The 27030-nt window shown below is 34.6% G+C and overlaps 1 protein-coding gene across 1 annotated transcript in view; it reads left to right on the plus strand.

Annotated features, from left to right (window-relative positions):
- Positions 1-27030, plus strand: part of LOC123545601 (plexin A3-like) — a 264006-nt gene that overhangs the window by 125110 nt on the left and 111866 nt on the right. Inside the window, exons 10-14 of the mRNA XM_053543563.1 lie at positions 277-373; positions 2475-2624; positions 4453-4560; positions 8462-8555; positions 9450-9619. Of these exons, the coding sequence (XP_053399538.1) occupies positions 277-373; positions 2475-2624; positions 4453-4560; positions 8462-8555; positions 9450-9619 (619 nt within the window). The remainder of the gene's footprint in view (positions 1-276; positions 374-2474; positions 2625-4452; positions 4561-8461; positions 8556-9449; positions 9620-27030) is intronic.

Here is a 27030-nt window from a genome sequence, read left to right on the forward strand (position 1 = left end):
CCAGAACGACTTCCCGTAGATTTACAATAATTCTTATTGCAAAATCTATAGTAAAACAAAAACCTTTGCCAATCACCGAATGCAGTAACATTGATATATTATGAATGGTTTATTTCTTTTCTAATACAACACTTTCTTTGTTAAAAGACTGTTACTAGTGCATTTTCAATGTAAATTGAAAGAAATTGTATTTTATAGTCTATATAAACACACTGTTGGCCTCGTGACTTCACGACTGGTATCATAATTTAATACCTTGTTTCTATTATATTACAGGTTAAGTCTTTGTACAAAAAGTAATTGGAAGTGTAAATGGTGTCAGTACAATAGCCAGTCACACTGCATTGATAGTGACAAAAGCTGCAACACTAGTGTAAACTTTTAATTTCATTCTATCAATGATACAGCAACATATTTTTGTTTTTATTTTAAATAGAAATCTACTTTTTTATTACGTTATCATGTTTATTTAGAATACTTTTGTTACACCAACTATTATATCTACGTTTCGTTTTAGCCCACATTAGCACAAAATGCTCAGGCTGATGTGTTGTTAGCACTCTGTGTTCAGCGTCCCTCGTCTGGTGTCGTAAGTCGTCAACAATCTGACTGTTAACACTCCAAATCTACATGAAATCTGGCCTGAATATTACTCTCAGTAAAATCTCTGGCGAGATCGTGACTTGGTTATCTGGGGTAAAAAAACTAGGCCACTAGGTCAATTAATAGAAAAAACCTTGTTAAAGCTCTAGTGGCCACATTTTCTGATCTTCGTAAAACTTTTTCAGAATATCTTTCTTAATGAAATTAATGAAAACTATGCCAAGTTTGTAACTATTGTACCTAAGGTCTTAACCTAGGTCAGATAGATAGATAGATTTATTTCGGTTAAGGAGTGCACATATATGGACAATTAAAAACAACATGTATAGTAAATACAACATAATAACATAATGCATACATGAAATTATAAATAGCCATGACAGGCACACCGTCACCAAGGATTTCACAAAAAAAAGAAAACTCTTATTTCCATTGAACTTGACTAGGTCACTAGGTCAAATTTTAGAAGAAACTTGTTAGCACTTTAGAAGCTATATTTTCTACTTGATTATCATACATTTTTGTCAGAATGTATGTCTCTATGAAATATATAATAAGTTTCAAATTGGATTACCTGCACTAAAAAACTAGGTCACTGGAAAAAGTCTAAAAGAAAAACCGCTTTAATACATAGAGGTCACATTTTCCATTTGATCTTTTTAAAAATAATGTCAAAATCTTTATCTCTATTAAATAAAGTTCGAGTTCAAAACTGGGTTACCTTGGATCTTAAACAAAGTCACTAGGACAAATCATAGAAAAACCTTGCTAACACTCCAGAGGTCACATTTTCCCCTTTTCAGAATGCTTGTCACTATTCTATGAAATGATGGGTCAGGTTCGATATTCTCTTACCTGAGATCTTTTAATAGGTCACTAGGTTAAACCGTAGAAACAATTCTAGAAGAAAAAAAATCTACTCGATCTTCATAAAACGCTGTCGGAATCTTTATCGCTATGGAATATAGGTTAGGTTCAAAATTGGATTATCTATGTCAAATACTAAGTCACTGGATCAAGTCATAGAATTACTTTGTTAACATTTAAACGGTCACATTTTCTACCTGATCTTCATAAGACTTAGTCGGCTGTTTATCTGTTATAAATTAGTATAAATTTGTAATTGGATCACGTTGGAAATATAGGGTAATTAGGTCAAATCGTTAGAACATCTTTGTTAATTTTTCAAAGGCAACTTTTTCAATTTTATCATAAATCTTTGTCAGAATTCTTGTCTGAATGAAATCTAGGTAAAGTTCAAAATTTGGGTACCTAAGGTACACTGTGTCACTTGGTTAAATCATTGAAAAACATCTATGATGATCCACCTGAATTACATAAAACATTGTCAAAATGTTTTTCTCTTTGAACTCTAGGCCACGTTAAAGGCACTACCCCACACACTTTAGGCGAAAAATAATTTCTCTCAAAAAATCTTTTAAAGATGAGTACTCTGAAAGTGACTAAAGGTCAAAATTTATTGACACAAGATTTTTGCAAGATTCTTAAAAATAACCAAGACTATTATTTGGAATGTAGTAAACCGTTGCAACCGTCTCATATATACATTATATGCCAACATTGGTGGCAGTGAACATGTTGAGAAATTTCACCCAAACTGTGGGCGAGTAGCTTTTAATACTAATTTATCTGAGGGGCGGGGGTGTAAGGTCAGTTGAGCAATACAGGGCCTTAGAGTTCTCCTGTTTATTTTTCGTTTTACTTTTAAACTTTATTTACTATGAAATAATGTTACGTGTCTCTTAGGCATTTAATTCCATATATTCGTCGGATTGGCTGGATATATTAATGTTGCTTAAGGCTTAAGCAAACACTGTGTGTTGCATTATGTAAGAAAATATTGATTTCAGGGTGTTGAAGTAAAGGCAGGTGAATGTCCCCGAGTCACAAACTATACACTGATCTCAGATGACAGCAGGGTGCCAGACCATAATGGTACCGTGTACATTTCTCGAGATAGAGACTATGAAATTGATATCGCTGGCTTAAATTTAAAAGACGTATGTATCATATGATTTATTTATGTTCTCTTAATTCATATGTAGTTAAAATCTTTTTGACATATTTTTCTTAGCGCACCTAGGAGTGGAAAGAAACGAAAATAATATATCTACGTTGTTCGTAGTGAGCTTTTTGTATAGATTATCGGTACGACGTCCAACTTCGTGCACCAACATATCCTTTAAACATCTCTAAAACAGCGGGTCTGATTTGCACCAGATTTGTTTTGTAGCTTCCTGGCATTGACCATCTGGTGTATTCAAATTGGTAAAATTGGTGTCTGTAATGGGAAGCCAAAACTAAAAGTAAAGCAAAACCTATAAACTGCTTCTTCTAATGAATTCAATTATTTCTTCCTTAAGCATATTCAAAGCAAACATTAATTCATATCCTTTGTACCTGGCATTAAAGTTATTGAAGAGAGGTTCAAATCACTTGCAGAGCGCAAAAAATGAAATCAGAGATATTAAAATCTATTTATCCTAGGTTAAAACCTTGCAAAAAGGTGCAAAATAGTGGCGGTAGCTAAAGTGCTTGGCGCTCAGCAATAAAAAGGGAAACTTGCCTGTTCTTTCATACCCGTATGGCGATATATGGTATATGGTGTTAAAACTTGTTTCACTTGGCATTAAAAAGATTTAAATGTTGATTTAATTCGATTGATGCTTCCTTGTTTAAAGAAAGGTTCAAATAATTCGAGAGAGGTTAAAATATTTATTTTCATTTGGCACTCCACAAATATATTAGGTAAAGAGTACACACACCTTTGTTCATCTCAGAAAAAAAACACATCATGCACATTATCTGTTAATTTGTATGAAAATTCATTAGAATAAAAATCCCTTTAAAAGTGTGGATTCGAAGTATTCCAATGAAACTCTCGTGTTCCAATAATGCCATTGTACACATTTGTGTGTGTCAAAAGGGAATAACTACGCAATCTTTTGATCGACCTTGCAAGAAATGTGTCAAACATTCGTCTGGTCATTGTAATGCCTTTAAATGTGGAAGTGGTTTGCGTAACCACAAAATTCAGTGTAATAGTAATGCAACAGTATACATTTTGCACAAGAGCACATTTTAACCAACCCTAAACTTCGTATAATAAATGTTATTTTTCTTCTGTTTCATCTGACTAGAGAGCAACAGTTTCAAAGTCAGCTATATTGATCACTCCCCGGCCGTCATCCGTCTATCAGTATTTTCTACAAACAATGTGATGATATATTTTAATGAACTAATTCAGTGGAATTCGATGAAACTTAGATGTTCTCTTGGGTGGTCATTTTCTAACGATTTGCAAGCGCTTACGCTCGGCTGCATATAGGGTACATCAGAGCTAAAGTTAGAAAAAATCTTCAAACGGTATCACTTTCTACATCGCAGATCGGATTTAGAAATGTTTGTTTGTGGCTAGTTGTCCCTATATGTACATAGCGTGAATTAAAAATGATTCTGTCGACTTTTTCACTCAGGTTGTTCACCTTATTTGATTTGCAAAATGATACGTCTGCTATCTGGAGAAATAGATTTCCATATGTTTTTAACTATGAATCTCACAGAAGCGATCTGGTTCCATCGTAGCTCTCTTATCTGTTATCTCGTTGATTTAATGGTCTATTGTTTTGACATCAGTTTTTCTCTGTCTGATTAAACCATTCCAAAAGAAATATACATGTATATCAACATCGGTTATTTGTTTTGTAGGCTACCTTCTCATCACTTGTGTAGTACGAAGGATGATATTATGCATATACATATTGTTACTTATTTCATTCATATAAATGTCTAGCTATGTATTTTATGTAGTGTTTGTTCCTTCTTCAGGCAGGGTTAGTGACTTACAAATGCAAGCTCATGTCTGATACACAAACTTTGTGGTTTAACAGTACACAGTTCGACGAAGGTGGAGGCATCACATGTAAAATTTACAAGGTTTGTTTCATATTCATATCGATTAGGTGTAGTGACATGGTATATTTAATAACAGGGCATTTCAGCGTTATTTTACCACAGAGTGATTTTTTGATACTCTTCGTCAATGAAATTACATATATTGCATCTACTATAAAAATTGAAATTGTCCATATGGAATGTGTTGTACTCTTGTACCAAGCTTGATATGGATGCTTTTGATGTTTACTTGTACTTGATTTATGTAATAAATTGAAAATACATAGCAATCATATCATATAAAGAGGATATTACATGTGTGTCTTTTCATACTGAATTTATTAAAATAGTTGAATAAATAATAAAATGTGAGGCTCTGCCGAGCATTTAATCAATTTTATTCAACGTGTTAAAGTCACAAATGTAATATTCTTTTTATCACATGTTAGCTTTTTTTTTCAGCCGAAACATAAAAAAATCTACTTTCTTTAACTATTGTAAACAAGTCAATTTGACCAACGTCTCCGATACTTTAAACGACGTCGACGTCATAGCTTTATTACACTATTATATTATCAAACTTATTTAATGGCTTTATTTCACTCCCGCGACGTCAAACATGTTAAAAATGTTTTTAAAGAGCATGTGACGTGTAGATTAATTTCTTTGTAGTTTATGCTCATCCGATAAATTTTGGATCAAATATCTCACGACAGGAACACGGCATATGCCTAAATCAGTTAACTTAGTACTTTGAAATAAAACAGCGATGTGACATCAATTGTTAGAGAATATATGTAATTAAGCTGATGTTTGTTTGTTGTTGGCTTTAGTGCCGTTTTCTTAACAGTATTCATTTAGGTAACGACGTGTTCTACTGCAAGGAAATACTTAAATCAGATGTGGATAACGAATGATTTCAGACACAAAAGTCTTATATCGAATTGTTTAGGAGAACACACGCCTCTCCCGGAGCTCGAACTCACGACTATACATTCTTGCACACCGGACTGGCGTTTCCGGTGATTTCACCCATGCCGGCAAAACCCATCTGGCACCCCCCCATTCCAGATGGCTCTCGTGCTGTTAATGACAACTAGTGGTTCGGGCACTGATAAAGTATTATTTATGTAAAAATACGAAAAAAGCAGGTACCTTGATAGTTTCTTTCCGTTCCTTATCGTATATTTCTCGATTCAAAATACGTTAGATTACCATAAAAACATAACGTTACGCTACAAACGACAAAACTAAAGTGGAACTTTGTTATTGCGCATAACGCAAAACATCATGACGTCACTTCTGCTTAAGGACGTTAATTTCCCGCGCTTTGTGTTCATTCTCCACTATAAGGAAGAGTGCTAAAAAGAAATGTCTACCTTTTGTAAAATACGGTCTGCAAGAAAAAAGTCTGTCAGAATAAAATGCTAACATGTATACAATATGCAAGAAAAAATATCAGTCATGTGTTTACGAATCGGATGGAAATATCCATCCCTCGGCCACCTGCGCATGGGCGGTAATTCGGCAAGCCTCATTACCGCCCAATGCGCAGGTGCCCTCGGGACGGATATTTCTATCCGATTCGTAAACACATGACAGATATTATTATTCCGTAGATCTGCGCTCTTCCTTTAGAGCTTAGCGGGCTCTTTTTTGTACAAATCAGTGAATTTTATGTTTAATATTTCAATGCTTGCAGCTACCGATAAAATTGTTTAACATTTCTAAACATTTTACACTGCTTTACAAATTAAAAACCTTAGGAAAAAGATGTGTTTTTGTCTGACGCCTAATAACTGCACTGGATTTGAAATACACTATGATGACCCTTATGATATAACATATAATAACATATACTGATTGTTTTTGTCTGTTATTTTTTTCTTCTGTTTTTATTTTTTTATTTTTAATAACAATGTGGCTCACGGAAGTATCAAATGTAGAGCCCAATTTTCTGATGCTCTGTTGTATGGTCCTTATATTGTAACATTGTATCTAGATCTGTTGTACAATATATATCCTAACAAGTGAATGAAGTATTGCCATGCAATACAAAGTCCCCTACTGGAAGGCACCTAATTTTCTCTACTGCAGTATAACATAATGAACTGATATCTGTCAATGATGTATAAACAATATTGTACTACATATACAATATGTTATAACAACACACTTGGATTAAAATGTGCATATATAAAAACCCACAGTTGTTTTCATATTGAATTTTTTTGGCTGATTATAAAAATGTTATCATGTAAGTTATTTATAGTAACAACAAAGGGAAATTAATCTTTAAAAAAACAAAAAAACAAAAAAATAAAAAAATAAAAATAATATAAGTCCACAAGAAACTCTTTACCAGGTAGAGATAGGTCAAAATACACCTAAAAATTGGATGTAACATGCATGCTGTACCACAGAAAAGTGGTCTCGATTTTTCTCTACCGCCAGTAATAAAAAAGTTACATTAAAATCTATTTATAGTAAAAACAAAGGGACGTAATTCTAAAAACAAGGGTGCCTCATGGTGGTGAACATTTGGTCCAAGTTACATCAAAATCCCTCCATGCATGAAGAAGAAATGTTCCATACAAAGTCATTCTTGAATTTGATCTTTGACCTCTAAATATGACCTTGACCTTAGCCCTAGGGACCTGGTTCTTGCGCATGACATGTTGTCTCATCCAGGGGAATATTTGTGCCAACTGATATCTAAATCCTGCTTTGCATGACAAAGTTATAGACCGGACAGGAAAAAAATCCTCTTGACCTTTGATCTCAAAGTGTGACCTTGACCTTTAAGCTAGGGTACTGGGTGTCGTCTCATCATGGGAAACATTTGTGCCAAGTAATATTAAAATCCCATCATGGATGGCAGAGTTATGGACAGGACAGGAAAAAAACTCTGTTGACCTTTGACCCCCAATTGTGACCTTGACCTTTGAGCTAGGGGTCCGGGATTTGCGCATGACACGTCGTCTCATCATGGGGAACACTTGTGCTAAGTGATATTAAAATCCCTTAATGAATGACAGAGTTATGGACCTGACACGAAACAGACCCTGTTCATGCTATGTTAACATTTGACTGCTAAGTGGGACCTTGACCTTTGAGCTAGGGGTCTGAAAGTTGTGCATGACACATCGTCTTATTATGAGGTACATTTATGCCAAGTAATATTAAAATCCCTTCATAGATGGGAGAGTTATGGACCGCACAGGAAAAAAGCCTTGTTGACCTTTGACCTCCAATTGTGACCTTGACCTTTAAGCTAGGGGTCCAGGTTTTGCGCACGACACGTCGTCTCCTCATGGGGAACATTAGTGCCAAGTAATATTAAAATCTCTTCATGGATGGGAGAGTTATGGACCGGACAGGAAAAAGCCCTGTTGACCTTTGACCTCCAATTGTGACCTTGACCTTTGAGCTAGGGGTCCGGGATTTGCGCACGACACATCATCTCAGCATGGGGAACATTTGTGCCAAGTAATACTAAAATCCCTTCAAGGATGGGAGAGTTGTGGACCGGACAGGAAAACAGCCCTGTTGACCTTTGACCTCCAATTGTGACCTTGACCTTTGAGCTATGGGTCCGGGTTTTGCGCATGACACGTCGTCTCATCATGGGAACATTTGTGCCAAGTAATATTAAAATCCCTTCATGGATGACAGAGTTATGGACCGGACACGAAATTGCGGACGGACGGAATGACAGAATGACGGAATGACGGAAAAGTGCATTCCTATAGTCCCCGAAACTGGTTTTCAACCAGTAGGGGACTAATAACATATTCTATGTGATCCTAAAAGATACATATCTTTGAATTTTTGTCCCGTGTCATTGATACTCAGATAAACAAATGATCAAACATTATACTTGCATGTTCAAAGTTTTTTGTTCTGTCCAAGTAGCAATTTAGATTGCAGATGTTTCCTTCAGGATGAGATGTTTACAATATCAAGACATGTAGATAGACTCAAAGCAGCCTTACAGGTAGTGTGGGGTGATTCTCCTTTAGGTGATACACTACCAAGTAAGTAACTTATCAATACGGATTTAGTAAATAGGTAATACAAGATGGTTTCTCCTAAAGAACTGGGGTATTACCCATTGAATATTGAAAATTTGTATTATTGTATGTTTCTCTGAAACATTTCAATCGGCTGCTAGTAAGCCTTGATTTTGTACCAGTACTTACTTGTCTTCTGTAAGTAACAATGATTAGGCGATAGGGACGAGATAGACACATAGACGATATTTGTTTGTATCGGTATAAGATCGAACTATCTTTCACCAAGTGAGCACTTGACTGGCGTAGTGACGAACGAATAAAAGAATCTTTCACGGTACAGATGGAAATATCTGGCTTGAGTGTAAATGTTCAGGAGGTAAAGAGCTGGGTTACTACGAAACGTGCCTAAAAGCTAGCTATTTCCATCTGCACTTTCAAATAGTGATAGTTTCGTCTTGTTGCATACCGTATTCTTCAATTAATGTAAATAATGCAACAAAACAAAACATTTTCTTTTCAGCACTGCTTGTGATTTATTATAAAAAGTAGCGCATGAATTTATACATTCGTTTAGCAAGTGAGTCCTCTTATATCCAGGGATGTAAGATTAGTTTTGTTTTTCCAGCACCGGCAAAAAAACAACGGGAAAAGTATTTCTGGCATGCAAGAAAACATACTGTCAGATCTGAGTTAATTAATATTTAATCTTGCCTATTTAAACAAACAAATTGTCTTTCTATTTCATGTTTTCCCATGATTTTAACCAGTTTCTGTATGTTTGATATATAGTCGCACTGCCGTCAGCCAAAAAACATCATTGATAATTGATTGATCGAAATTGTGAATTACTGACTCATATTCTTTTGCTCTAGCTACTAAGGTAACAAGGCAAACTATCTTATATTTCTATTACAGTTATCATTTATGCCTGTGAAAATCTTGTCCAGCCCTCCCATAACTGCGAGCAGTGCAAAAGTCTTGCAAGTTACCAACCATATTTACATTGCCAATGGAATGGGACTAGGTGCATTGACAGCACAATAACGTTAGAAACAACAGAATGCGGAGACCCAGAAATAACTAAGGTATAAATGCAATTATTCCTTATATAGTAAACCATTATATTACATCTCCTACTTCATCAGATATAATGTCTGTCATCCATCCGTAAGTAAGTATTTCTTCATACGACTTCTCCTACAGAAATACAGCATAAAATTCAACCAAAGTTTTGATTTGTAAACATTACACACTCTCGTTGATAGCGTTCCGACTGGCCATTGAAGTTTGTAACGCTCACCTATATTTTTTTATTGGAATTAATATGAAATTAGAATTAAGTAGTATGATTCTCAAGTTAAGATTTAGCAATTTGTCAAAATACTTTTTATTTATTGTAAATACATGTACTTATAACGGTCTATAGCAACAATAGCCCAAACTCGGGTCCGGGTTGTTTTATAAATAAATTCCAACTCGAAAGTGCTTCCAGCTTAAAAAAATAAACAAAAAGATGAATTTATTACAGTGAATATATGAAACAAGAGAAGAAATGAACTTATATATATCCGGATATTCCTCCCAGGTAAATGACCTCCAGGGTGAAGGAAGCTTCTTCCTAAGTCTATAACTCCTTGACACAAAGGTATTTACCTCTCAGGTAAAAGACTTCTGGGGATAAAACGCTCAAAATAGACACCACATGGTAAATACCATGATATGTAGAACATCAATAATGGTATGTAACATTACCTTGGGATACCATACCATACCATTTGTAGGCTCTTGAAAAGAATGTGCGATATACATAGAGTTCCATTTAATACATCATACTATATATAGGTTCTCAAAATATCTCAATTTTCACAGTAAAAGCGCATTAGCTATACTTAATATTCATTGACTTGACGTCACTATTACTTCTCTGAAGTTTTTTTTCATTCACTTAAAATAGTTAAACAGTTAATAATGGTTATACTTCATAAACTGAAATGAGAAACAATGATGTGAATATACGTAAAAATATAAACTGCAGTTCGATTCTCAAGCAAATAGTGGAGTTTCAGTCTATCCATAGTGTTAAATGCTATAATAGTGGAGATTATAAGACTGAAAACAGGCACAAATTGTGCACTTTATAGAAGAGTTTGGATCTTTATCTGATACATTACTATTATAAAACATTTTAGATGTAAAACTCACCTCTACCCACCCTTTTTATGATAACTTATAAGGGCAGACTTCTGTCCTTTGAAATCATTTATAAAAGGCATTGGTATACAAAACCCGCCATATACATATTTCTGTAATACAAATTTCCCACCATTTTATGCGAAATGTATGTCGGACGAAATCTTTAACCATTCTGGGTGCTAAGAAATAAAAAAATATGCATATATAAGAGTTGAGGCCCTTGAATTTGTCAGAATATGGCAAAATTGTATAACACCTTTAATGGTACATTTAACATTCGGTTTTTTTAATAGTTTATTTAGCTATCTTTTCGAAAAAGTTGTTATAAGTAGTAAAAGACTTGCTCATGAGTTGTGAAACCCTATTTTTTAATATTTAAGTTCGTCTGTACGTCCGTCTCTATTCCTGTCAATGTACTAATACATTTATCAGATTCGTGCCTTCGCTCCGTTATTTCAGATTTGTTTAAATTTGCGTAAGTATAATTTCATTTGACAGTAAATAAATATCGAACAGTTTTTTTCTCAGACGTTTTAAATACAAGTTCAGCAGGATTCAAAGTCAAAATAATCTTGTAGTATCCGCAAACACAAGGTCCAAAATGTCTTCTTATAAAAGAAGATGTCAAAACCTTTTTCTTTCGATCTACATGCGTTCATGTAAACGCATTATTACCTTTTAAAGTGCTTATATTAAATATGACTTTACAGTTGCTTAGAGCCGTCGTAATCCCATTTTGTTGTTTCCACGTCAAAGGTCATGATACCATTTTTGAAAAGAAAATGACACATTAGATATTTTTGTATACAAATGTACAATAATTTCTATATCAGCTATCTTAATATTCTATAATAATATTTTGTAGATGTACACAATGTCAGTGTTTCTTTTTGTCAGAAGAATAGAGGTGAATGTCATCTGAGAAGAATTGCATTTTGACATTTATATTCCTTTTCATAAGTATTTAACCAATTATTATTTCTATATAAAGAATGCGGTATACTTTGTTCAGTTCTCATGGCATTATTGATTTCATATTGTTCTAAAGCCAGTTGTGTATTCCTAATTTGAAAATGAGACATATTATGTCAGTCCGCCTCAAAGCATGACTCCACATTTTGTCTCCATACATGTATATATTGAGCTAAATTTAAAAACAAGTGTCAATGACAATCCACAAAACGAGGTATCGGATGATTAGACGGTCGTTATGGTCCTTGCATTTATTTACATTTTCATGTTCTTCACATTTTGTCGCCACTTTATCATTTTATTTATATGATGTTTGCAAGCGTATGCAAAAGTATGCAATTATGATGTTCACGTTTTTTTTCCCCCTTTTTTCCACTTTTTATCGTCACATTATCATTTTATTTAGTTGATGTCATAGGCATTGTCCAATATTGATGCTATATATAATTAAAAAAAAACATCAATAAACAGTCCAGGACTTAAAATAAATCAAGCACCCATTTACTGTGTATTATTTAAATAAATCTATTCAATTCGTCAGTGATGCTCTTCGTTACGGCGCTCTTCGTTACACGCGCTGTCATTTTTCAACCAAAACAGATAAGGCTAATTATCTGCATGCCAACAACACGTATACCGTTCAGTTGTCTTGTAAATCGTTTATACGTTTACATGTTTACATTCATTATTGAGAAATTAGTTTTTAAACGTTGACAATATTTGACAATTTAACAGAAACAATACCGGTGATGCGAATGTCACGACTAAACATACATTCAAAAGCTTCTACAAATAAAATACACCCACGCGTGTGCAAGTTATAGCAAATATTCTAACACGACCAGCAAATAACCTACATACATGTAGAGCAAAATCTATCACGGGTGATTCTGCAATAAACCACTCGCGTGCAATGACGTCATCCGATCCAGGTGCGTAGTACCGTCGTAAAAAGTAGTTACTATTTTAACACTGTTGATACTAGTATGTCGTGTTAGAATCGAAATAATAAGTTCCCAAGTGTGATTTATCGTAGAATACGGCCTTCGTGATATATTCTTACGCATAAGAACTCAAAACTACGATAAACCACGTTTTGGAACTTATTATTTCTTAACTAATAATTCTTACCTTGCATGCGCCTTGCGTACGTAATTTGACTTTGTTTTGAACATTGTTCATTTTGCTTTTTTATGACAATCGGAACGTTTGGTTGTTTTAGTTCAAAAATACTAACTTTTCCTATTTGTCTTGGATAAACAGGGTAATTCGGAAGTGTAGTAACCTTATTTATCATCCCTTTATTCATAGATTCGTCTTTATTTGATTACGGAACACATCGAAGATGTAAAAATGTAATCGACACAGTATTTTGCCAAATTTTGTATCCGATGTATGAAATAAAATGTGTTTTCAGTTTCATGTCATAGTAGAGGAAGATGACATGTGTGTTGAAAATGCATTTAAAATACGAATTCTGGTATTTTGGTATTGATCGGATGTTTAATTGTATGGTGTTTAATATCAGAATACCGTTTACACATAAAAATAGCGGAAATAACTTCTCGCAGATGCAAATATCTTGCAATATTTAGTTTTTAGTAAGTCAACTATATTTTTTGTATTAAGGCACCTATATTATGTCACAAATATTTTGTCCCAGACCTTAGGAAACATTAATTTTGGGAAGTGTTTGTGAGGGGTGCCTGTTTCTGGCTGAAAAAAAAAATCCTTCCATTATCCCCCGGCATTTATTCCTCAAATGAATTGTCAAAACATGCGCGTGCCGGTTTTTAATCTTTGTATAAGACTTTGTTTATTATAGTGTCGACCTATTGAAAGGACCAGTCAATTTTGGACTACGAGACACCTTTTTCTCTGTGCTCATTACCTCCCGAATCCTATCCTTGCAGGCCAGGTTGCCTGACGGGGTTCGAACTTCGACCTTCCGCTCCGGTGGCGGACACTAGGCCGGTGGAGATGCAAACTTTGTATGTGTGTTCCTTGGGTGTATCTTAGTAAATGTAGATGTAGCAACGAGATATACTCTCTCTCTCTCTCTCTCTCTCTCTCTCTCTCTCTCTCTCTCTCTCTCTCTTGATTTGCAATAGAGAATAAACAAATAAATAATACAATGTTGTATTTTCAGTTGTATCAGCATATATTATACAAATATTCATAATTACATTGATTAACTTAATAATCCTTTTTTGGAGCTAAAAAAGTTTTCCCCGATCTACATACAAGCTATTAAACTGTTGTTTTACATAAGGCAGTGGCTAGGTTTACGGTACCGTAATTCTAGTTTACGGAAGTTTCATATCTCTAGATAAATCTATGAGGATAGGCTAAGAGTACGAAGTGTTTATGAGCATTAAAGTGAATTAAAATGTTCTTAATTAAAAAAAGACAATGACGAAAATAAAAACTGGCGTTTTATTTACCAACTTTTGAACTTTAATCATTCGAGAATGACAACGATATTTCCTCTGTGCAATTAGTTTAATCCAAAATGGTGGCCGGACAATTACGAAATCAACGGCAGACCTGTAATTCGCTATTTTAAGTAAAATAAGTAAGCTTATAACAACATAATGTATATATTTACGTATATGTCTCATCAATACTTCCTGGGGCCTCCGTGGCCGAGTGGTTAGAGTCGTTGACTTCAAACCATTTGCCCCTCATCGATGTGGGTTCGAAACCTCATTTGGGGCGTAGAATTCTTCACGTGAGGAAGCCATCCAGCTGGCTTGCGGAAGGTCGGTGGTTCTACCCAGGTGCCCGCTCGTGATGAAATATGCACGGAGGGGCACCTGGGGTCTTCCTCCACCATTAAAGCTGGAAAGTCGCCATATGACCTAAAATTGTGTCGGTGCGACAATAAACCCAACAAATCATCAATACTTCCGTAATCCTAGCCTGTCCTCATAGGGTTATCTAGAGAACTAGAATCTACGGAACTTCGGTAATCATAGAATCGGTACAGTAACCCTAGTCACTGCCTTACTTCTCATATAGCAAAATAGGCTATTTTTCAAACTGGTCCTCTGGTGACACAGCCTGTTTGTTATGTATACTAGGTTCATATAGTGTATGAATGCTTAACATAATGCAAGATACATTTTCCGTTTGAATCACTCGCTTGAACACAGGCGTATGTGGTATATATCACGGTAAAGCAATGACTGCCTCGTCTGAAACATCTTATTTACAGAAATTGTTTACGTTATCCTGTTACGTGGCATTTAAATTAAACTGGCATTAGCGTATATCGCGCAATCGCTACGCAGAGTTGTCCTTCCTTAAATTCACATTCTCCTCAGCAATAGGCTAATGTCAAGAAACTTTACGTAACTTTGAAATGACATTTTTTCACAAGGTTTAAGAATACTGGTTCTTTCAGCACAATCAGTTACTTCAACAAAAAGTATCCTTAAAAGAAATCATTACTAGCATTCTAAATGCACGAACCAGATATTTGTTTCAAACAGTAACTCTGTAAATAGTGTGACGAGCAGCAAGAGAGTGCGTAGCTGCATTATTCTGAGTTACCACATCTACACGGTCTGTCAATGATCTTCTTCGTTTTGGATTATGGAGCCAAAGTAGCTATGAATGTCGCTTCCGAGCCTTGACACTGAAAAACAAAATATAGTTGCTAGATATTACATTAAAATTTTCGAAAATAACGGAGGTGCCTCAGTTTAGTGTTATGCGTAAAAAATAGGTGCTTTATATTTTGATGAAATCGTGTTTTCAAGAGTAGAAATTTATTCAAAAAATGGTTTCTTTTACTTTACTGTTTCTACGGATAAAAATTGAATATATTTGTAAAAAACTATGCTCAAAACATCATGAATCTTTAAAAAATTGCAATAAACGATTTACTTTTGCTGCATTTGTACAGCAGTACTCAAACTGTAACGATTATTTAGCGAAAACTGCTGAAGTTTCTTATTTTGTTTTCATGCAGGTGGAAGCTTTGAAGTTACTTGTGTTCCGTGATAACATCAGTAAAATCAACTTACGTCTCTAAACTCGTATTTTTCCACGTACTCGCCTCCTGCTCCTTAGTGTGTTTACAATTTTTGTACGTAAAAGTTCGCTGCTTATACAAAAAGTGAAGGCACCGCAAGTTTTGTACCAACAAAATAGGATTGATCATACACCGTGAAAATGGTTAAACACAAATTATAGCCGACAAAATACCAATACCAAAATATTATAATACTGAATATTACAGAATCCTGTTTTCATCAATATGTTACCATCGCCAAGTGATCAAAGTGCAATAGTAGGATGGTAGTTATAGGATAATATGATTGCAGGATTGCGATGCAATAGTAGGGTTGTTGGGCAGCAATAGAAGGGTTTTAGGGTAGCAATGACAGGAAAATAGGAGAACATTATCGACATCCTATTATCCTCCTATTTTGTATTATTGCTTGTTTATTTGTCATGGTCTATCAAAGCTGGCATTTTGATAAAAATTATTGTAAAATGTTCCCCGGAATTGTTTTTAATACATGCAAAAAACATTGCCGCAAAATGTCAACTGATGTGTACTTTTTTTATTTTAAACCCTGGCATTTTTTTTTTTTTTGTATTCAGCCAATTAAAATAATTTTCATTTCGTCGATGATAACTTCTGAAACTCGTCTTCAAATATTTCGCGTTGTGTTTTGATCCTTATGTACGTAATACCTTCAGCATGTCGTCTGAGGCAAAGGCTGTCGTTGGTATATCTATGGTGGCTGATTTAGGACGTTTTAAAACTGACAATACGACATAAAGGTACATAGAATGGCGCGACAGAAGGAAACATTTTATTTCGTATTTAACAGACAGCTCGAATAACGTAAAACTTTCACACATTTGACGGATTCTAAAACATACACTGAAAGATAAGAAGGCGTACCTGTTGGCGGGAAAGTGTTTTCTTAGCAGTGAATAGAGAATATCACCCAATTGCTCAAAGTTCAAACGTATCAATTTTGAGACCCTAAAGAGAGTTTTCCAGCTAGATGGAAATATGATAACAGTTTTTAGAGATGAATTCTAGAAGGAAATTGGAAAAGAATGCCAACCAGTAATATTCTTAAGCATATGCGATGAATGACGAATGACGTCATGATGTAATCGGCTCTCCAGATGCATATCTGGCAAATTACTACTAGTCCAAGAGATAGGACACTTTTATTTACTTTTTTGAGCCCTAGCAAATATCCAATAATATGAAGTTTCAGGAAATCCATTTCTTATTTGCCAAGGCGGATGGAATCACCAAATTTTCAACATGGCCGCGAATATGCCTTTCTATATTGCAGTTAATAAAATGTTTTCTTGAGAATGGTTTGATTGTATAGAAAACATAATTTTCTAAATGTCTTTTCCCCTTTATTTCTATTTCATTCATTTATTGTAAAAATAATTCCTAAATATGGGCAAAAATAGTGCATTTTTTACGATTATTTTACAATTACAGAACTGATCAATATTTGTCATTTCAAGAACGTACATGCAATCATATAACAAAGAGGCCGAACATTTCTTTAGCTTGCGTTAGTGATCCCCATATTACATTGGCATGACCAAATGTGAAGTTTAAACCAGCAGAAATTGTTAGTTTTGTCATGGTTCAGATAAAAAAAATCAAAGTATAAACTGGTTATAGAACTGTAAATGAAAATCATAATTTTATTGTGAAAATCAGTGGCAGTAACTCTTTATAAGATATGAGAGGAGTTCCTATAGAATTTGTTTTGTAATTCGTTGAATGATAAAATATTTTTGGAATCGAATTATTTGTTTTCATTTAATTGGAACTCATTATCTTTAAAGACAAAAGATTTACACACTTTCTTTTTCTATCATTCTAAAACTTCTTGAAATTTACTTATTTATTTATCATTGTTTCAGTTTAAGAAAATTTGCATTTGATAAAGCCTTGTCATCACTAGACATGATGTTTATTTGATATCCTAGTTTAATCTATCGTACATCGGTAAACAAGGATGTTCAAATACTAAACAGAGCCCGTTTGTGAAACAATAGTTTTCTGGACTTCTTTAAGGCGGAGACAACGATATGTTATTACCCCACCCATATCTCTTAAGTGTTAAAAGGAAATGATTTCCGATTTATGTCTTATTTTATATTTAAAAGGTACTTGAAGATGATAGTAACCGAAAATATAATGTAAATACATAGTAATTCAAAGAGTACTAAGCAGATTTTCTGATAAAATAAACCAAAAAAAAACAAAAACCGTTTGTCTGTAAAATATGTAGAAGCTGAGCTTTACTTTTGATATTACTAAAGTATAAACTAAAATGATACTGATATTTTATAGATGTCGTCTGTCTTGATATATTTAATTTTGAAGTGTCAAGTTTGAAACAGGATTTAGGCAAAACGTTTTCTCACTCAAAATATAACCAGATATTCAGGATGGCCATCCCAGGTGAATTTTGAACATGGAGAAAAGGTCCCAATTCAGGTAAACTTTTGCATATATTTTCAAAATAGCTTGACGGATTGTTATAAGGTAAAGAGCGTCGGAGACAGCAAAATGAGTGCATTCTTCATAACAAAGCGTCTGCCATCAGTCAACAGTATTTTTATCAAACACTTGGCCCATGTGCGAAAGTTTATACTTTATCTACATAGTTTTCCCACGACAAGCATTTGGCCGCAGTTTTTGAGAAATGTATTGAGAATTGATAACAGACGCTTTGTGTGGAGAAAAGCGTTTATTTTGCTGCCTTCGACACACTTTGTTTTATGAAAATCCGTCAAGTAATAAGGAAACCACAGGCAAAATTTTACTTCAATCGAGATGTTTTGTCCGTCTATACGGTATCCAAAAGTCACATGGGATAGCCACCCTGATATTGCACATTGTAAAAATACTTCTTTTTAACACATTGCTTCATTTAAACAGCTTTGTTTCAGAGAAATGTAAACTTGAATGCTAATCATTTCCTTAAAACATATTGTCTTGTCCTTTCATATGTGGTATTTTCTGTCCGTTTTCGGCATCGGCCATCATGGCCTTGACTGCCAATTTACGCAGATATCCATTAAAGTTATGTTGCTACATATTCAACACTCGTATATTTAGAAGATATGAAATATGTGGGTATCTGTAGAGGTAAAAAGAGGTAAAAACAGAATTTACAAAGCATACTCTATTTGTAACAGAGTTACCAACATCCCCCGCCTCAAGGGACATTTTTTACAAAACATATTGCATGTCAATTCAACATCTAGGTAAAAGGGCAACATACTAATAATGTACATAATCATAACTATATATCATATAATTCATGATGACATTATGAAGTTTGAAATCTACAATTGTTGAATGCTTCAAATGCTAATATATGTACTTTAAAGATTAAATGTGATTTTATTTTTAAATCTGTAAGGGAAAAAAAATACAATGAAATATTTTATCATATTAAGGGTAAATGCCACAGTTGCTTTTATGTATATACGGCAAATATTTTCCTATGGACAGAATTTCTTTAAACTTATCTGCCCTTGAAAATAGATTAAAAAATGTTTTTCAAGGGCAGATAATTCATAACCAAGGTTATTATTCCTGTTTTTTTGATCTGATTCTCCGTCAGTAAACACAGTTTAAAGAAGAAATTCTGTCTGTAAGAAAATTTTGCCCCATGTCATTATAGACACTTTCGGCAAATGTCCTTAACTATGAACATGACAAAATAATACAGCAAAGTCCTGGTCTTGCCTTGATCTTTAATTATTTGTCCTTGAAAATTGGATTTTTTTAGTATTTTCTGATTTTCAAGGACAGATAATTCAAGATCAAGCCTGGGTACCAATGGTTTTTAACACATATTTCCGTTTTAGACATGACTTTCAGTCAGTTAACTAAGTTTAAAGAAATTCTGTCCAAAGGAAATTTTTTGCCTGTTTACATATAAGCAACTGTGGCATTTACCCTTAAAGGGAGGTAATTGCTTGTAATAAACTAATGAATATCAACCTGATATGTTGCAATCATAGTAAGGCTGCCTTTACCTATATATACCATAAACTTATAATTTGTGCCTAGGTTTGCATTCTACAAGTCTACAATTATTAACAGCTTCGTATATTTATCAATACCAATCATCTGATTTAAAAACATTTTCATTGTTACATTAGTGAGACAATTGATATAAAAATACATAAATTGTACTTTATCATATAGAAGGGAGGAAATTTTTTGTACAAACAAGGGTGCCTGTGTCCTTGAACTTTGCACATGACAAAATGTCTTGTAATGGTGAATATTCATATCAAGTTATAGACCAGACAAAAAATACTAAAAGGTCTTTGACCTTTGAGCTAGGGGTCTTGGTCTCGCATATGATACATCAACTCATTATGGGAAACATTTGTCCCAAGTAACTTTAAAATCCCTTGATGGATGGCAGAGTTATGGGCCGAAAAAGTAATAGACCATGTTAACCTTTGACTTCTAAGTGTGACATTGACCTTGGAGCTAGAGGTCTGGGTCTTGTGCTTAAAATATCAACTAATTACAGGGATCATTTGTGCCAATTCATTTCAAAATCTCTTGATGAATGGCAGAATTATGGACCAGACACGAAACTAAAACATTTGACCTATGAGTGTGACATTGGCCTTGAAAGCTAGGGGTCTGGGTCTTGCGCATGACACATTGTCTTATTAAGGGGAATATTATGCCAATGGTAGAGTTATGGGCCGGACACGAACTGTGACGGACTGACGAGCCATTTGCTAATTATTGCTTTCATGTAAAAGTTTGGTCGACACACAAATTTCAATTACTAAACTTCGGTCACGTAAAACCGTTTTTCCATGTGTGGATGTGTTTATGACTGACATGTAAATCCATGTGTGGATGTGTTTATGACTGACATGTACACAAAAGAGCTTCAATGGTCAAAGAGTTACGTTTGCTGATTTCGAATCACTTGTCCCTTAGCATTATAGGTTACAACATTCGCTTGGGATGTTGAATTATTTTATGTTTAAAAGCCAGCTGGCCTGGCATACTGATGGTGGGTAGTTCTGCCCAGGTTCCTGTCCGTGCCTAAAATAATGTCTGGAGGGGCACCTGGGGTCTTCCTCCACCGTCGAAATATTTAGCGGCTTTAAGATATAGACATGCAGTATGTTAGAATTGTTTGATAATTTCAAGTTTAAGACGTTTTTTAGAAAAGTTCTGTATTCTGGGGTTAGTCTGATTTTTAGGAAAAAATCAAGGAAGTATTATTGTTACTTGGAACTGGTTAAGGGTTTTGTTTAGGTCAATTTTTCTCAAACAAGAAATGAAAGAATTTTAGTCTGGAAACTTTGTACACTTGTTAATCTTTATTAAGTAACAGTGCAAAGAACCACAATTCTATATAATATATTGTTAGATTATGGTCATTTGCGTACTTGTATTGGAGTGTATATAGGCCAGAGCCATAATTCGGACAATGACTTGCCCTCTGTTAGATAAGCATTGGCACTAGCAGATGATCTGCAATACGTTTACGTATGATATTGCTATACAAAATGTTTTGTTGCCATGTATGCAGTGGAAACATAAATCGGGTATATTTAATTTCATATGAATGTTTATTCGGCGTGCCGTATTAAGCACGATTTTATGACCTCGTATGACCTTATGCCGCCTGAATAATGTACCAATCGGATTGCTTGGTAAGGTATTCTCGGTATTTTCAGCCATAATGAGAGATTTTGTAAGAGTGGCGCTGATTGGAAGAAAGGCTAAAAAAATGCTTCACTCTGAGTCATGTGTGACACTGAGTGAAATGACAACGCGTTCGTCATGTATAACCTCTATAAGTACAGCACCATCGGGTTGTATGCGTACCACTTGAACAGGTGTGCGTAACCAAATATTCATCTGCTCATCCGGACATATTTCCGTTTTGTTAAGTTTTCTTGTTAAGTTATTTCTGTTTTGTTAAGTTTCCTTTCCTTAAGTTTTGTTTTTACAAAAAGGTTATTTGTTTTATACAGTCATTAACTCTTACCCTGCATTACAGCAACAATTTCTAACCAGTGCAAATCATTACTAACCTGCAACAACATGTACGATACTGTTAAATTTTAGACTCTAAATTTTAAATTAATCTTTCAGGTGAAACCAGTACTGTACATATTCTAAATGATAGACAAATTTGATAATAAGCTGAAGTAGGGTAAGGGTTCATGTTGCTTCCAACAATTCCAGAAATAAAGTATAGAACGTATTTCAATATTGTTTGCTTACTGTTAACATCTTTTAAGCACCAAAGGCTCAAAGTGAGCTTTTGTGATTGTTTGGTGTCCGTCGTGTGTCCCTCCATAATTTCTAAACACAGTCTTCTTCAGAACTACTGTCCTCATTTATACAAAACTTCACAGAGGCCCCTTTCAACATTGCCAAAAGATTTAAAATACAGGTTTCTGCCCATATATAACTTGTGCTTCAGTTACATCACGCCGACCATCTTATTTAAAGATATTTCTTGTTTTGGGGTTTTGTTTCATTTCAGTAGCTTTTTGGTCATAATTTTCAAACATTTTATATCGAAGGCAAAGTGCAAAGCATTAGTTGATAGAGGGTAGAGAACAATGACAAGAAACAATGCTATTTTAATGGATTTGTAATTCTTTTTTATTATTTTTTTAATCATATACCAGTCACGAGGAGAGTCATACATGTATTACATAGAACTATGAAAGTAAGTAGGAGTTACATGATATATGTAATTTGATAACAAAAAGGACATCGGGCATTATGCTAGGGATTCTGCCCAAAGTTCAATACTATTTCTTGACTTCAATAGCTGATAGTTTTATATAATGTCTTCAAATACTGATAAATAAGTTATATTCCTATCAAACTGTCACAAAAATAATTTCATTTCATATTCGTTTTTTTGAAATTCGAACATTTTGTAACTAATGGTCATATTTTCGAAAAATTTTATATGTGTATTTTTAGTTAAAATAAGCAATGGCATTTAAGGTATGTCTACTATGAAATATTTTAACACAATAAATAAACTTTTATCATGCAGATTATCAGTTTTATTGACTTTTTAAAAAATAAACGAAAAGGAAAAAATAGAAGTGGAACAGAACTTTTGGTCCCATAACTGTACTTCTGAATCAGTTATTTCCACCCGAGTGCCCATGATAACTGATGCATTGATCATAGCCTATTGTTAGTATTCAATACATCTATTTGCTATACTGTATTTACACATGTACAATACTGACCGGGCATTATGTGGAGGATTATATATTGAATACATGCAGTGGTGTATCTAGCCATACATTGGCGTAGTTGGCCTTTTTCAGTTGGTTGATGTGGAGTGGTGCAGGAGACTGCCTATGCCACTGTGGGTTCAGGGGTGCCTTACCTTTAACATTTTATATCAGCGGAACAAAACTTCACTACCCAGTATCAACATTTATGTAGATATTCTTGGGGTGTGTGTTAGTTCTTTGAGGTCCTTACTAATATTTCGGTTGGCTTCGAAATAAAGTTCCAGACGTGTGAGTGAATTGGTGTTAATTCTGGGCATGTCAGTGTTAGTTCTGGGCGAGTCAGTACTAGTTCTTTGGGCGTCAGTGTTAGTTCTGGAAGCAACTGGGTCAGTTAAAGAGTTGGTGTCTGGTGTAGTTATGACTCCAACCACACAGTGGTGTGGGAGACATATTAATCTACTTCAGTCCGTGTGTCTGTGTGTCTGTCACAAAGCTTGTCCGCACTCTAAGTCAAACATTTTTCATTCGATCTTCACCAAACTTGAACAAAATGTGTTCGACCATAAGACCTTGGTCAAGTTTGATAACAAGCCAAATCAGTCGAGACACATTGGAGTTATGACCCTTGTAATACCAAAAATCGGCCTTTTTACTATTGTCCGCACTCTAAGTCAAACATTTCTCATCCGATCTTCACTAACTTGACCAAAATGTGTTTGACCATAAGACCTCGTCCAAGTTCGATAACTAGCTTATTCGACTTAGAGTGCGGACAAGAGCAAAAAAGCCAATTTTCGGTAATTCAAGGGTCGTAACTACAAAATGCCTAAATGGATTTGGCTAGTTATCGAACTTGGCCATGGTTTTATGGTCAAACACATTTTGTTCAAGTTTGGTGAAGATCGCATGAGAAATGTTCGATTTTGAGTGCGAACAAGCCACAAATACGACCAAGTTCGATAACTAGCCAAATCCGTCCAGGCATTTTGTAGTTACGACCCTTGCATTACCGAAAATTGGCTTTTTTGCTCTTGTCCGCACTCTGCCAAGTTCGATAATGAGCCAAATCGGTCTAGGCATTTTGGAGTAATGGCCCTTGAATTGTTGTGTGCAAATAAAATATAAAGACAGATGATTAGGCAGTTGTGGGAAACATTCACTTTTCTCAAAAGCAGCTCTAGTTCTGTTAGAATTTAGGACGCTAGATAGAATTAAAGCAAATGTTGTTCTTAAAATGCATTCTAGGTTCGCTTTAATTGTGTCCTACAAAAGGTAAAACATTTGCACCAAAGTGAAACTATTCCCACAGAAGTTCGTCTATATCTCTTTGTCATGTTTACGTTAAAGACACATTTATATGTATATGTCTAAGCCACTTGTTTGGTTCATGACTTACGACAGACGCAGTTGTCTCAATCCTGTTGACACTCAATCGACGGACTTAGACTGTCAAGAGGCAAAAGATCTGATTGAAAAATTCATAAGATATACTTATTAGGATCAGTCTGCTTTCTAGCTTGACTTTCTATGTCTGCTATTCATTTAGTTTAGTGTTTTCTATGATTGAAATATTTACAAAAATGAATAAAGCTGTAGATATGTAAGGTTTAGGAAACACATGCAATAAGTGTCAAATAATTATGCAAAATTCACCCCCCCCCCCCCCCCCCCAGTGACCAAGTGCCATTTTTGCAGCATACGTATATAATAATTGTTTACAAAGGCATGTGAAATATTTTGTTGCGTCACTTGGGGGAAAGATGTTTAAAACGTAAAAATGATTTATGTTTATATTTTGATAGAAATGAGAATGACAAATGTCTACAAAGTCTTCTTTTTTGTTCATAACTTGTAAAATGAAGTCGCGTTTATCAAGTAATGTTCTTCAACTATCGTTACTATGCAATTTCAGAAGTCTAGCCCTAGGTAAGTTTTTCCTTAATTGGATAGGCAATCTGAATAGGAAAATGTCCGAGGTCCTTAGTAGTGTAATTTTATCATGTTATTACTGAAGTTTTGTATCTATATAATACATTGTTAATACATACCGCTCTGTGTTCAAACATGTCAATTTGCAGTAAATGAATTAACATGTATTGCCCCCTGTTTCAAAGAATTGCAATTATTCATGCTAATATAACACACTATCCTATGACATCATAGTGCTTATAAAACGAAATAAGCTAAAATCAATTGTCGTATTTAACATGAGTGGGTGGGGTATAACAAGTCGTCTCATATTTAACGGCATGCAATGTTTACAATAAGCACATGAAATAGAAACAAAAGTACAAATATATTTAGAAAATGTTGCTTTCTTTACAATAAAACCATTCTTACGATAAATCTTTATGATTTTAAAATAGAAAGGCTTCCTTTTGTAAATAAACGGAAATTTGAAAACTATTGGCGGCCTTCTTGAAAATTGGTGAAAATTGACCCGCTTAGACAACTAAGAAACTGATTGCCTGAAACGTCCCATTTTCAACTGTCAAATGAAATAAAAAGTTTGCTTTGGCTTAAAAAGTAAATAATAGTGCCCTGTCTCTTGGTAGCTTCGTACCTGTAAGAAATATCAAATGGTTAAAAATCATTAAAATTTTGGTTACAATGAACTATTGTACATAAGTCAATTGTTAACAGTTTTGAAAAAGTTTGGTAGAACGGTTATTATCTTACTTTTTTATTTCTATTACTTTTCAAGGGACAGCTGTATGTACTAGAAAGGGGAGCGATGGTCTAGTGTTTAAGGTGTCGGCCGCTCAACCCTGGGGTCGTGGGTTCAAGCATTACTGGGGTCACGACCATGATTTCTCATATGACACCAGTACTGTTTATTCCAGGTATCGGACTCGAGAGTGGTCCAAATAAGCTTTAGGCTTTCATCACAATCGAGCTAAAATAAATTAGTATAAACTAAATACTCGAAAAACAGACAAATTCTGTATTAGCGTCCCTTATGCGAAACCAAAGTGCGGGAAACACCTTAAAATCAGGATTTATCCTAATTTCTGAAAAAAATCTCTATTTTGCATTAAATATGAAAATGATATACCATGTTTCTTTTAAAATGGTGTTCATCAAAAAATTGTCATAAGAATATACCAGTTTTACCTGGGTTGAAGCAATTCTCACAAAATGCGAGTTTTTCTTTTTAGGTTATAATGTACGAAATGTGAACATAACAATAAATGAGCCACGCCATGGGAAAACCAACATAGTGGGTATGCGACCAGCATGGATCCAGACCAGCCTGCGCATCCGCGCAGTCTGGTCAGGATCCATTCTGTTCGCTAATAGTTTCTCCAATTCCAATAGGCTTTAAAAGCGAACAGCATGGAGCCTGACCAGACTGCGCGGATGCGCAGGCTGGTCTGGATCCATGCTGGTCGCAAACCCACTATGTTGGTTTTCTCATGGCACGGCTCAAATATAATGTTCTTAGCAGCATTTCCAGCCTTTCACTTTTTGCGAGAAAGTCCTTGTCTTGAAGGTTTGTCTATAGACCATCAATAAATATTTAAAAAAATGGGTTTTTCTATAATGCAGTGAAACCATGGTCGCATGATTAAAAACGATAATATTGCGTAGGTAGACAACAGCACGTACCTACTTTCATTTTTATACCACAGAGCAGCTTCTACACAAACTTGGAAAAATATAACGTAGCTAAAATTCATCCACAAACATTCTTCTTTATAATAAAGTATTAATACAGCTTATATCTGGCATGAAAATGACCTTTAGTAAGCGGGGAAATGACACTCTACACTGATATGGACTACTTTCAGTGTGACCACAGAGGCATAATCGGCGAATCACTACCTTCGTTTCTTATTTCAATACTTTCTCACGAATCTCAACTTTCTTTTGAGTAGTGAATAGTTTCCTTGTAACAAAGACGTCTAGCTTGCTTTGACGCTTTGCTTTATTTCATATTAACGTCTTATTGGCTATCATCTGTTTTTTAACACGTTTTTTTCAATATTTACAAATGAATACGTGCATATTAGCAATAAATACAATTTGTCATGTTCCAGTGTTTTTTGCCAGA

Source organism: Mercenaria mercenaria, chromosome 5, assembly GCF_021730395.1.
Source record: "Mercenaria mercenaria strain notata chromosome 5, MADL_Memer_1, whole genome shotgun sequence".
Taxonomy (NCBI): Eukaryota; Metazoa; Mollusca; class Bivalvia; order Venerida; family Veneridae; genus Mercenaria; species Mercenaria mercenaria.